The sequence below is a fragment of the Mastomys coucha genome, unplaced genomic scaffold (genome assembly GCF_008632895.1).
Source record: "Mastomys coucha isolate ucsf_1 unplaced genomic scaffold, UCSF_Mcou_1 pScaffold8, whole genome shotgun sequence".
Taxonomy (NCBI): Eukaryota; Metazoa; Chordata; class Mammalia; order Rodentia; family Muridae; genus Mastomys; species Mastomys coucha.
The window spans coordinates 3,294,557-3,307,601 of record NW_022196914.1 but is presented as its reverse complement, the minus strand read 5'-3'; the positions used below and the strand labels follow the sequence as shown (position 1 = coordinate 3,307,601).

Below are 13,045 nucleotides of genomic sequence, written 5' to 3'. Positions count from 1 at the left end.
TTGACCTTTTTCTCTTACTGCTTTTAGTATTCTTTCTTTGTTTTGTGCATTTGGTATTTTGACTATTTTGTGGCAGGAAGAATTTCTTTTCTGGTCCAGTCTATTTGGAATTCTATAGGCTTCTTGTATGTTCATGGGTATCTCTTTCTTTAGGTTAGGGAAGTTTTCTTTTATAATTTTGTTGAAGATATTTACTGGCCCATTACATTGGGAATCTTTACTCTCTTCTATACCTATTATCCTTAGGTTTGGTCTTCTCATTGTGTCCTGGATTTCCTGGATGTTTTGGGTTAGGAGCTCTTTGCATTTTGCATTTTCTTTGATTGTTGCATCAATTTTTTCTATGGTATCTTCTGCACCTGAGATTCTCTCTTCTATCTCTTGTATTCTGTTGGGGATGCTTGCATCTGTTTCCTGACTTCTTTCCTAAGATTTTTAACTCCAGAGTTGTCTCTCTTTGTGATTTCTTAACTGTTTCTACTTCTATTTTTAGGTCCTGGATGGTTTTGCTCAATTCTTTCACCTGTTTGTGCTTTCCTGTAATTCCTTAAGGGGTTTTTGTGTTTCCTCTTTAAGGGCTTCTACTTGTTTACTTGTGATCTCCTGTAATTCTTTAAGGGATTTTTTTGTTTCCTCTTTAAGGACTTGTACCTCTTTACCTGTGTTCTCCTGTATTTCTCTAAGGGAGTTATTCACGTTCTTCTTAAATTCCTCTAGCACCATCGTGAGATATGATTTTAGACCCAAATCTTGCTTTTCTAATGTTTTGGCATATTCAGGACTTGCTGTGGTGGGAGTACTAGGTTCTGATGAAGCCAAGTAGTCTTGGTTTCTGTTGGTAGGATTCTTGCGTTTGCCTTTCGCCATCTGTTGATCTCTGGTGTTAGATGTTCTTGCTGTCTCAGACTAGAGCTTGTTCCTCCTATGGGTCTGTAAGCCTGTGTCAGCACTTCTGAGAGATCAGCTCTCCTCTGGTAAAACCCAGGCACAAATGGCTATGGATCAGTTGTCTGTCCTAAGTCCTGGGATCAGAGCACACCCTGGAGACAGGATCTCCACTTTCAGGAAAGGTGCAGAAGGGGCTGTGGATCTGTTGTGGATCTGGTGTGGTCTGAGGTAGAAAGGATCCTGACCAGGCTGCCTTGCCGCTTGTGAGGCCTGTGCCTCCCAGCTGGTCCTGCCTTACAAAGTCATCGTAGAGAAAATGGCAGATCTCACCTGAGTCCCTGGGTTAGAGCACTCCCTGAAGGCAGGCTCTCTGTTTGCAGGGAAGGGGCAGAGAGGGCTGCGGATCCACCATCATCACTCCTAGGTGGAGAGGGAGGTTGAGAGGATCCTGATCTGCGTTTTCTTGATGACAAGTGACAATGAGCATCTTTTCATGTCGCTATTTAGCAGTTTGTTTATTTTATCTGGAGAAATGTCCAATTCCTATGCCCATTTTTAAAGTGAGCGTTTGTTGCTTTTTTGTTGTGGATTTGTTAGAGTATGAATACTCAAAACTTATCTAACAGGTGACTTACAATTATCCCTTTTTGTAGTCTTTATTTTCTTGGTAACACTGGACAATGGTAACAATTTGTGTCCGGTGGACAGATTTTAATTTCAAGTCATTTGGTTTTTTCGACTGCTACTCATGTTTTTCATGTCCTATGACAGGACCCACTCCTGACTCCAAAGTTGAGGTGCCCACATTAAGCATATTCATCCTTCCCTTGCCATATTTTCAAAAATGTCCCATAGGATGGGTGACCTATAAATATCTGTCTTTCATGAGTGAGTGAGTATTCTTGTAACAATATCTGAAACCTTCTGCCCTCTGAGGGCCATGCCTTATCAGGATGCAAAATCCTCCGCTGTGGAAATCAGAGACATGAAAGCAATTCATTCTCACTTCAGCTCCATCCAGCATCTTGTCCTGTCAGTGGTTTCCTGGATGCTGCTGAGGCCACGGAGCACACTCCTCAGCATTCCATCCCATAGGACTATGGATAGACAAGGGGTCCTGTCTTCCTGGTTGTGAGACAGTGTAACAAGGGAGTGTGTATTTGGATGTTAGGGAGGTTACTATTAAGTTTCACAGAGCTTTTGTAAGCTATTTAATCTCTCAGAGCTCTGATTTTTATCTATAGTAAAAACTGTCTTGTGGTTTTACAGTGTTATACGACAAACCATTAAGTAAAGCAGCCACTGCCATGCCTAGTAAATAAATAACGTGTGCTCAGGATTGTTACTGCTATCCTCTATGAAAAAAAGTAGCACACGTACACTGGCAATTTGGGGACCCTTCACATTTAGCAGATGGCTAACATTTTAATTAGGAAGGTACTCCTTTGCCTGTGGGGAAGGGAAAGTGCAGGAGATTGAACCCAGGGCTTTAATCATGCTAAATATGTGTTTCACCACCAAGCCTTTCTTTCCCTAAACAACCTCTTGTCTTTAAATGTGGCACAATAGGCTTTGAGATCACCAATTTTTAAGAAACTAGAAAAACAAATGCTGAGAAGGGGATGTCTGTTATACACAAGTCAGCAGACACCAGATGAGTTTACGAAGGGAGTCTTTAACTTTTCAAAACCTTTGCAACATTTACTTCAGGCCCCTTCAATAGGGTTGGTTTAATTAACAACACATGAAATGTGTTTGTTTGGTTTTTTTTCAATTATATATGCTGTTTCTCTCTCTTACTCTTATTATTAGAAGTAACCCAAGGGGATCCAGGCCCACCCTCTCTCTCACAGCAGAATGTATCAGCTGATGGTTCTGTGTGCAAGCTATAGCTGTGGTCCTATTTCAGATTTATAGACAGTCTGAGAGACACGGGACACCTCTTGGGTCAATGGCCTGCACAAATCTGTGCATGTTTGAATTCCTGTTCTCTTGCAGACTCATGACACCGCTCACCGCACTAAGCTTACAATCTCAATTATTTCTATGATGTCATTGTCTCTCTCCAGTTAGGCCGTGTCTCTCTGATTGAGGAACCATGTGACAAGTGTTTTGATTCACATCTAGTGCTTAAAGTTATTGTTGCCCGATCCAAAGAGTTCAGTGAATCCTTTCTGGAGGTGATTAAGCTCAATACATTGAAATACATGGAACCTTAGTCTAGATATACAATATGCTTCCATTTTCTAACCTTCCGAAAGCTATGGAACCCAGAATTTCCAAAACTTAATTTTTATTTTTTAATTTTAAAATATGAGATTTTTAGGAAAAAAATCTCTTTGTCTCTATTATGAATTAAAATTTGACTGCCCAGGAAAGACACTTTTGTGCTTCCACCCCCACCCCAGGCTTATTATTATGTTATGCATCACTCAGCAAGTTCTTTGGGTCTTAATTTCTTCCTCTGCTGATATGACTTCTAATTCCTTCCCAGCTTCTCTCATATTCTGAGGCTAGGATGCATATGTAAATGTACTTTCCAAGGCTCGATAGTGTCTCTATTTGATGTGTTGATTTTATTTAATCATGCCCCCACTGAGAGTTGTTTTATAATTGCTTTTGGTCTTTCAGTCTTGGGGGAGCCTTTACCACTGACTCCTGAGATACAAACAGTGTCTATTCAATCTGAACTTCAAGAAGTGAATTTAGAGTGGACTGTCCCAGCCCTCGCTCATCAAAAATTAAACATGATATTTCAGATAGAGATCAGTAGACTGAATACATCCAACATCATCTGGGTGGTAAGTACTCTGTGGCTTATTGTCTTAAAAATTCTTTTCTGGTACTACGATACCATTCAAGATCATTTCCTTCTTAATACAGGTTTCCTAGAAAATTGCATCCCTGTGTTTTTAGTCAAAACAATGGTTCTCAACTTTCTTAATGCTGTGACCCTTTAATACTGCTCCTCATGTTGTGGTGATCCCCAAACCATGCAATTATTTTTGTTGCTATTTCACAACTTAAGTCTTACTACAGTTATCAATCATAATATAAATATCTGTGCTTTCTGATGGTCTCAAATGACCCCAGTGAAAGAGTTACTCAACCCCCCAAAGGGGTCACAACTCATAGATTGAAAGTCATTGAGTTAAGACAAAGTAATATGGCCCACTGGGTTTGATGGGTTCATCGAGAGACTAGATTATTCTCTCTGTTCTGCGCTGGGGACAGTTGCTGGGTCTGTCCTTGTAACTACTGGATCCACCTGTTCCAGGCAGATCCTGTACTTCACCCTTCCTCCTCTCTTCTCTATCCACTCAGGATTACCCAGGAAACTTGGGTTATCCTGAATAAGACATAACAACTTAACAAACCTTTTCTCACAGTGAACCTTCATGGGGATCTATTTACTTGCCCTGTGCTCAGTGCACAGAAGAGCCAACTCCCAGCACTTAATACGTGGCCAACACAGTTTCTCATGGACTGCACTGGATAATGACTAAGTGTCCTCTGTTTCCTGGAATGTGAGTTTGGTAATAAATAAGTTCATTGATTAAATTCTTCTTGAGAGGGGGAAGCCAGACAATCAGGAGTTCAAGACATCCTGTGCTACAGAGTCAGCTCAGGGCCAACTTGGACTACATAAGCCCTCGCATCAAACCGAATGAAAGAAAATCTTTCAACTTTTTTTTTTTTTGCTTTGAATTATTCTGGGTATATTTTCACTCATCTTGATTCAGAAAATGGAAGTGACTATTGGGCCTAACACAGTCTTATCTAAGAGCACATTGCTCACAGGCATTAGATATTGTTATGAGATGTTTGTCAAAGTGCCTTAGAAATCTTCTGGAGGTAAAGGACGCAGAGGGCTAAGATGAAGCCCCATCAGCCCCATTGAGGTCTCCTTTTGCTTGGGCAGCAGATGCTGGGCATACAGGGATCAAGAATGTCCATCCTTTCAGTTAAGCCTCTCATTAATGTTGAAGTCTTCAGTTTTTCCCCATATCCATTACTACATATGAAGTATAAGCAAATAGCCTAAGGTAAATAAAATCTGACTTAGTCCGCTAGGACTTATAGCAGGTCTGTTACTTGGCTGCTTTTTCCCACAACGGTAGCTGTTGAATGTACAATGCCACCTCAGTGACACATATGTATAATAAGAGCTGTCTACTTGCCATTGTCTCAGATCTTCCTACCATCCCACGTTATACTATGAAACCTGAGTGTTGTAGTTCTGAAGAGCACTGGTAGGTGACTTCAGCCTAGGGAAACATTCAACAAAGGTCTTATTGGACAAAGATGCTCCTCCAAAAACAGAAGGCTGAGAGAAGTGCTGGAGGGATTCTGGGAGCATTAATGTGTATCACCATCACAAAATAGCATTAGTGTAGAAACAAGGGAATCCTATTCTGTTATTTCTCTGAAAGGCAGTTCATATTACTTCTCACATTAGGAAAGGCAAGGAACTTTAGTCATGAAACAAGTGGATCCCATTCTTTGTTTCCTTAAGTCTGGTTTCCTATTAGCGTTACAAAATGTCTCTTTGAACAAGAAAGCAGCAGAAATTATTCTGTAATTTATGAGGAGTTAAGATCTCAAAGGGTGGATGATTACACCATCTGTTTATTTCATTGAACTTAAGAACATGCAGCCATAGCCCCAAGACAACAGTGACAAAAACCAGTGCAGATGTTTGTGGGCACTTCAGTTGAGAATGGCAGGGAGGTGTTGCCCATCTTCATCTCCATGGCCAGACAGGAAAGATGGTCACGTGCTATGGCTAGGCCCTTGGGTGACCGCCCTTGTACCTGAAGTTGGAAAGAGACATGAGATCTTCCTTCAGCTAAGGGAGATAACCACACTTCCTTCTGGAAATCCTACTTTGCTTGAGCAGTTCTTTGTTGTGCAAGCCAGGAATCCCATCACAACCTATGCTGAGAGGGCAACTTATTGCCTCATAGTTCACTGCACTTCCAAGAAGCCAGAGGGAAAGCACATTGACCTAGGTGCTCGAAATTAGAATAGGGCACCTCCCTGACAGTGCTAGCTACACAAAGCCCTGCTGACAGGCACACTACATGGCACTGCTCCAGGTCAAACTTCTGCTCATCCCTCTAGGACATTTTCAGTATTCTTTAGTCAACATCAAGAAAAGGCGGAATAGCAGCTCAAGCTTGGAAAGAGGCCTGTGGTGTGAATCATGGTGGGGTAGGACTTTTGACTCAGCAATGAATGAGTCAGTGATTTCAGATGTATTTCTATGTCTGTATGTATGCCAATTTCTGTGACCTACTAACATCTGCAAGGACTGTACTCAACTTGCCACTTCGATGACTGAAAACAAAACAAAGAAAATTTGCCCAAATTGCTTTTTAAATCGCTAATTTGACTGACATAATCAAAGCTTATCTTCTTCATTGACAAGGCTATAAAGACCACAGAGCATAAATTGAGGTTAGATAGAACCCACACAGTTTATAGGGAAACATGACCCACTGCATATTAATCAAGTGACTAAATTACTCAGCTCAGGATGTTGGAGTGTGGGCTTGCAAAAGGTGTTGTGCAAGGAGTGGGGAATCTAAAAGCTGAGCACACAAAAGGGATGTTCTACATTCATACAGGGTAAAAGGGCCACTTGTGAATGCTAGAGTTAGGCCTGAGTTTTTTTCCCATAATATAAATGGAAGATTCTTTGAGTCAAGATATGAAAGAGAAATCGAAGTTTATTTAATGTGAAAGGTGGGAATAATATCTTTGGGAAAACCCAGTGGGAACTATCAGAGGCCTTGAGAGAGAAGTTTAAAGGCACTGCTAGGTCAGAAGGGAGGATGCAGTGTGTGGGCTCAGAGCATATGGAGACAGGTGAGGCAGGCAGGTCCAGGGCAAGACCACCCAAGCCCATGGGTAGAACACTCAGATTGTGTTTAGACCAACTGCAGTAAGAAAAAGAGTGCCAAGACGTTTTCTTTTCTGTTGTTGTTGTTGTCTAGTATTTACTTTAGCTTTAAAAATATTCAAATGTAACATCTAAAGACTATTTATCAATTAATGAAAGTTTCATGAATCAGAATCTCAAAAACAGGCAGACAGAAATATGTTTTGTGATCTAAGAACAAAGCAAAATACTAAGCTGATATAAAATAATAACAGTTTTAAATATTCTGTTTTATATAGAGTAGAAAGGAGGCATGCAACTGAATGTACCTGAGTGGACCACAGTGTTCTCATCCCAGTGCTGAGTGAATTCTGTAGTGTATATGCTTTAAGATTGGTGATCCAAGAAGGGCAAAGATGTAAGAGTTGTTGCTAACATGTGTGACATGTGGTTACTGGGTTCCATAAACTGAGGACTTATAATTTGCACCAAGGTGTATGGGTACAGATGCCCACTAGCTTCCCTGGGAAATTCACGGTGACTGGCGTCTCTATGCCACGGTTGTAGGGAACATGCCTTAGTTAGAGTTACTAGTGCTGTGATCAAACACTGGGGCCAAAAGCAACACGGGAAGAAAGGGTTTTGCTTTTTGTTTTTGTTTTTGATTGATTGTTTTGTTTTGGAGGGGTTTTGTTGTTGTCTGTTAGTTTTTTGTTTTATTTTGTTTGCCTACTCTTCCATATAAAAGTTCATCATCAAAGAGAGTCAGGGCAGGGACCTGGAGGCATGAGCTGATGTTCACAGGGGAGTTCAGCTTACTGGCTTGCTCGCTATGCCTTGATCAGCCTACTTTATATAGAACCCAGGACCACCAGCCCAGGGATGGATCTATCTACAATGGGCTGGGACTTCCCTCATCAATCACTAATTAAGAAAATGTTCTACAGGTTTGCCTACAGCCATATCTTTTGGAGGTATTTTATCAGTTGTGGTTCCCTCTTTTCAGATGACTCTAGCTTGTATCAAATTGACATAAGACTATTCTACACAGACCTTGGGGCAGGGCAAGGATTCTGCAGGGGCACACCGAAGAAAATGAATTCTTGGAGCTACAGGGGGTTCAAAGAAGAAATAGTGGCCTCAACCCCCTTTGATCCTTGCCAGCATCACAGATAAATTCCAAGAGGGCATTGTGGTGGGTAGAGATGGGAAGAATTTAAAGCAAAGAGCAGGAAATTCTCTAGCAACTTGAGATCCAGCTCTCCAGGAGAGCTCTTGCTGAGCATGTGTGAGCATTGGGTTCTATCTTCAACACTAAACTATTTTAAGAAGGTTTCATGAAAGCAATGGAGAATGCTCTGAGCTCCAATAATACAGCTAATTCCTAATGCAGAGGAAGTTAGAGGCCGCTATGCCAGCAATGCCTGAGCAGATACTGAGATGCTCCGAACCCCTCAAAAGTGTTGGGTAGAGAGAAGATTTCTTCAGGTTAGTGGGAACCAGACGGTGGAGGCCTTGAAAACTGGAGAAAGATGTCATGGCACCACTGAAGTTGATCAAATTTGCAACTTGAGATTCCAAAGTCTTAGAAAGATTAAGACCCGGTTCACCTTGAGTAAGGTCAAATAGAAGTATGAAAAATTCTGTTTACTTGGTGTGTCTAGGGCTTAAGGTTCTGACAGCTGGAGCTTAGTGAAAGGATGTGTGGTCCATCTGGCCACGACATCTGAAAAGACAGGAGAGAAAAAAATAGGGGAGACTTTTGGAGATGTTGGTGTTCCTGGAGTGCCATGGAGGATTACCCTGTTCACTCAGATTTAATTAGTCTGATCTAACCTTGGCTAAAATGAAAATTTAAAAATACCAACAAATAGTGCTTACTTCTAAAAGTAAGTACTCAATTAACTAGATTTTTAGAATTTTCTTAGTGGGTTGTACGTGACCAGCATGGTTGAATGTCTATCTCAGATCTTGATACAAGGCTTGAATGATTTCTCTCTTCTCTCTCTTGATCTGTATAGACCCCTATAGAATGTGACAGTCATGGGGACTGAAGAGATAGGAGGTAGCTGCCACAGCCAAGACATTAGACCAAGGGAGTGATGGGTTAGAAATGGACTTAATTTAGATAGATGGTAGAGTTAAAGTAGGGTACAAGTTTGTGCTTTGGAGTAATTCAGGTTGACCTAATTTTCAGGACTGCAATGATTCTATTTTTCCAATATTGCCTTTATTTTTTAGGAGAATTATAGTACCACTGTGAAACGTGAAGAAGCTGTGCGTTGGAACTGGATGTCTGATATTCCCTTGGAGTGTGTCACACATTTCATAAGAATAAGGGCTCTGGTAGATGATACCAAGTCCCCTCCACAGAGGTCCTGGGGCAACTGGAGTTCCTGGAAAGAAGTTAGTGGTAAGAAGTAAAGTGGTTACAAAGGAAGCATCCCCAAGAATAGTCAGATTTAGTATAACTCAGAGATCAGTAATCAACTGGAGGACATCCCATTCCCTTTGAATGACACTGAATTGACACTGGCATTATTTTTCTTTGGTCTAAATAGAACTAAAAAGTGGTTTTGAAATTCCCCGTGGAGCTCTAGATGTCTGAAATTTTACTTCTGAATATTGTAAATATGTAATTCAGATAATTCTTTTTTCTTAATTTTTATTATTAAAATGCATTTTATACATCAAACATAATAATATTGAGAATTTTGAGAATCAAATAATACATAAAAATGTGTACAACTTTTATATTCATATCCCTTCACACCCTAAAAATATTATTAATGAATATTTAATACTATCCATAACTGAGGATCTATATCTCATGTTGAATACAAAATTGTTTCAAAACATATGAAATATTCTTTGGGAGTAAAGCATAGTAAAAGAGCATATGATATTAAAAATGAATCATTAAGAAATATATTCAAAAGCCCTTATATACCACCTGACATAGTGAGAGAGTACTTAAAACATATTATATATGTGTATACATTGTCTAACAATCAGTTTACTTAAAAAAGATTATGTGTTTCTGGGAGAGAAATTATTTTATCAGTAAGTATATTTTAAAAATTTCAAAATAGCAAAAATTGTTTGAAGTTAAACATTAATAAAATGCTAATTTCAAGCACAGTGAGAAAAATTATCAATAATATTTCCAGGATGTTTGTAGAGCACGATTTTAACCTTTTCAGTTGTTGATATTCAACAAACAGAATAGTATTTTTAAGATATACTTTGTTGTTATGTCTCCCTTTTCATTTCCGATTTTGTTAATTTTGACACTTTCTCTGTGCCCTCTGGTTAGTCTGGCTAAGGGCTGATCTATCCTATTGATTTCTCAAAGAACCAGCTCCTGGTTTTGTTGATTCTTTCTATAGTTCTTTTTGTTTCTACTGGGTTTGATTCTTTCCTTCCATCTACTCCTCTCAGGTGTATTTCCTTCTTTTTGTTCTAGAGCTTTCAGGTTTGCTGTCAAGCTACTAGTGTAAGCTCTTTTCACTTTCTTTTTGGAGGCACTTAGAGCTATGAGTACTCCTCCTACCACTATTTTCATTGTATCCCATAAGTTTTGGTGTGATGTGTCTTAATTTTCATTCAATTCTAAAAAGCCTTTAATTTCTTTCTTTCTTTCTTCCTTGACCAAGTTATCATTGAGTAGTGCATTGTTCAGCTTCCATATGTATGTATGCTTTCTGTCGTTTTTTTTTGTTTTGTTTTTAATTTAAGACCAGCCTTAGTCCGTGGTGATCTGATAGGATGCATGGGATTATTTCAGTCTTCTTGTATCTGTTGAGGCCTGTATTGTGACCAATTATATGGTCAATGTTGGAGAAGGTACTGTGAGGTGCTGAAAAGAAGGTATATTCTTTTGTTTTAGGATAAAATGTTCTATAATATCTGTTAGATCCATTTGGTTCATAACTTCTGTTATTTTCACTGTGTCTCTATTTAGTTTCTGTTTCCATGGTCTGTCCATTGATAAGAGTAGGGTATTGAAGTCTCCCACTATTATTATGTGCGGTACAATGTGTGCTTTGAGCTTTAGTAAAGTTTCTTTTATGAATGTGGGTGCCCTTGCACTTGAGCATAGATGTTCCAAATTGAGAGTTCATCTTGGTAAATTTTTCCTTTGACCAGTATAAAGTATCCTTCCTTATCTTTTTTTGATAATTTTTGGTTGGGAGTTTATTTTATTTGATATTAAAATGGCTACTCCAGCTTGTTCCTTAGGACCATTTGCTTGGAAAATTGTTTTCCAACCTTTTACTCTGAGGTAGTATCTGTCTTTGTCACTGAGGTGCATTTCTTGTATGCAGCAAAATGCTGGGTCCTGTTTATGTATCCAGTCTGTTAGTCTATGTCTTTTTTGGAGAATTGAATCCTCTGATGTTAAGAGATATTAAGGGAAAGTGATTGTTACTTTCTGTTATTTTTGTTGTTAGAGATAAAATTATGTTTGTATGGCTATCTTCTTTGGGGTTTGTTGAAAAATTACTTTCTTGCTTTTTCTAGGGTGTAGTTTCCCTTCTTGTATTGGTGTTTTTCATTTATTATCCTTTGTATGGCTGGATTTATGGAAAGATATTGTGTAAATTTGGTTTTGTCATGGAATATCTTGGTTTCTCTGTCTATGGTAATTGAGAGTTTTGCTGGATATAGTAGCCTGAGCTGGCATGTGTGTTCTCTTAGAGTCTGTATAACATCTGCCCAGAATCTTCTAGCTTTCATAGTCTCTGGTGAGAAGTCTGGTGTAATTCTGATAGGTCTGCCTTTATATGTTACTTGACTTTTTTCCCCTTACTACTTTTAAAATTCTTTGTTTTGTGCATTTGGTGTTTTAATTATTATGTTATGGGAAGAATTTCTTTTCTGGTCCACTCTATTTGGAGTTTGGTAGGCTTCTTGTGTGTTCATGGGCATCTCTTTCTTTAGGTTTGGAAAGTTTTCTTCTATAATTTTGTTGAAGATATTTACTGGCCCTTTGAGTTGGGAATCATTGCTCTCTTCTATACTTATTATCCTTAGGTGTGGTCTTCTCATTGTGTCCAGGATTTTCTGGATGTTTTGGATTAGGAGCTTTTTGCATTTTGTATTTTCTTTGACTGTTGTGTCAATGTTTTCTAAGGTATCTTCTGCCCCTGAGATTCTCTCTTCTATCTCTTGTATTCTGTTGGTGATACTCTCATCTATGACTCCTGATTTCTTTCCTAGGTTTTCTATCTCCAGGGTTGTCTCTCTTTCTATTTCTTTATTGTTTCTATTTCCATTTTTAGATCTTGGATGGTTTTATTCATTTCCTTCACCTGTTTGATTGTGTTTTCCTACAATTCTTTAAGGAATTTTTGTGTTTCCTCTTTAAGGGCTTCTAGCTGTTTACCTGTGTTCTCCTGTATTTCTTTAAGGGAGTTATTTATGTTCTTCTTAAAGTCCTGTATCACCATAATGAGAAGTGAATTTAGATCTGAATATTGCTTTTCCAGTGTGATGGTGTATCCAGGACTTGCTATGGTGGGAGAACTGAGTTCTGATGATGCTAAGTAACCTTGGTTTCTGTTGCTTATGCTTTTATGCTTGCCTCTGCCATCTGATTATCTCTAGTGCTACCCTCCCTTGTTATATCTGACTGGAGCCTTTCCCTGTGATCCTGGTTTGTCAGAACTCCTCAGAGTCAAGCTGTCTTTGTGATCCTGTGATTCTGTGATCCTGTGATCCTGAGATCCTGGGTATCAGAGTTCCTGGGAGTAGAGTTGTCTCTGGGACCCAGAGATCCTGGTGCAACCAAGTTCCTGGGATCCTATAGACCTGGGCATGTTAGAGTGCCTGGGAGTGGAGCTTTTTCTGGGTGTTGTGGGACTGGATGTGGAGTTAGTGTACAAGGTCTGCTCAGAGCACCCGCTCAGACCAGAAGTAACCTGTGCCACTGGTCAGGTAGAGTTCCTGAATGCCTGAGTCCCACTGGTCCCAGTTACTCCTGGTGTTGTGGCAGATTTTGTGTCCTCCTCCTTTGATCCAATGATCCTGGTGTGTTAGAGTGCTTGGAAGTGGATCTTCCTCTGGATGTATGGGACTGGCTGCAGAGTTTCTGCTCAGGGCACCAACGCAGACTGGAAAGCAATTCAGATAATTCTGTATTCATTTTCCAAATATGCAAAACATGTTTACCTTAATGTTGTGTTGTGTTTTCATTAAAGCAGCACACACACACACACACACACACATATATATACATATGTACATATGTATATATATATATATATATAT

The 13,045-nt window shown here is 39.5% G+C and overlaps 1 protein-coding gene across 3 annotated transcripts in view; it reads left to right on the top strand.

The window, feature by feature from the left end:
* The window catches only part of Osmr (oncostatin M receptor), a 75,307-nt gene that overhangs the window by 28,712 nt on the left and 33,550 nt on the right, over positions 1-13,045 (top strand). For all 3 annotated transcript variants that reach the window (XM_031360353.1, XM_031360351.1, XM_031360352.1), the window contains exons 3-4: positions 3,520-3,689; positions 9,014-9,185. In XM_031360353.1, the coding sequence (XP_031216213.1) occupies positions 3,520-3,689; positions 9,014-9,185 (342 nt within the window). The remainder of the gene's footprint in view (positions 1-3,519; positions 3,690-9,013; positions 9,186-13,045) is intronic.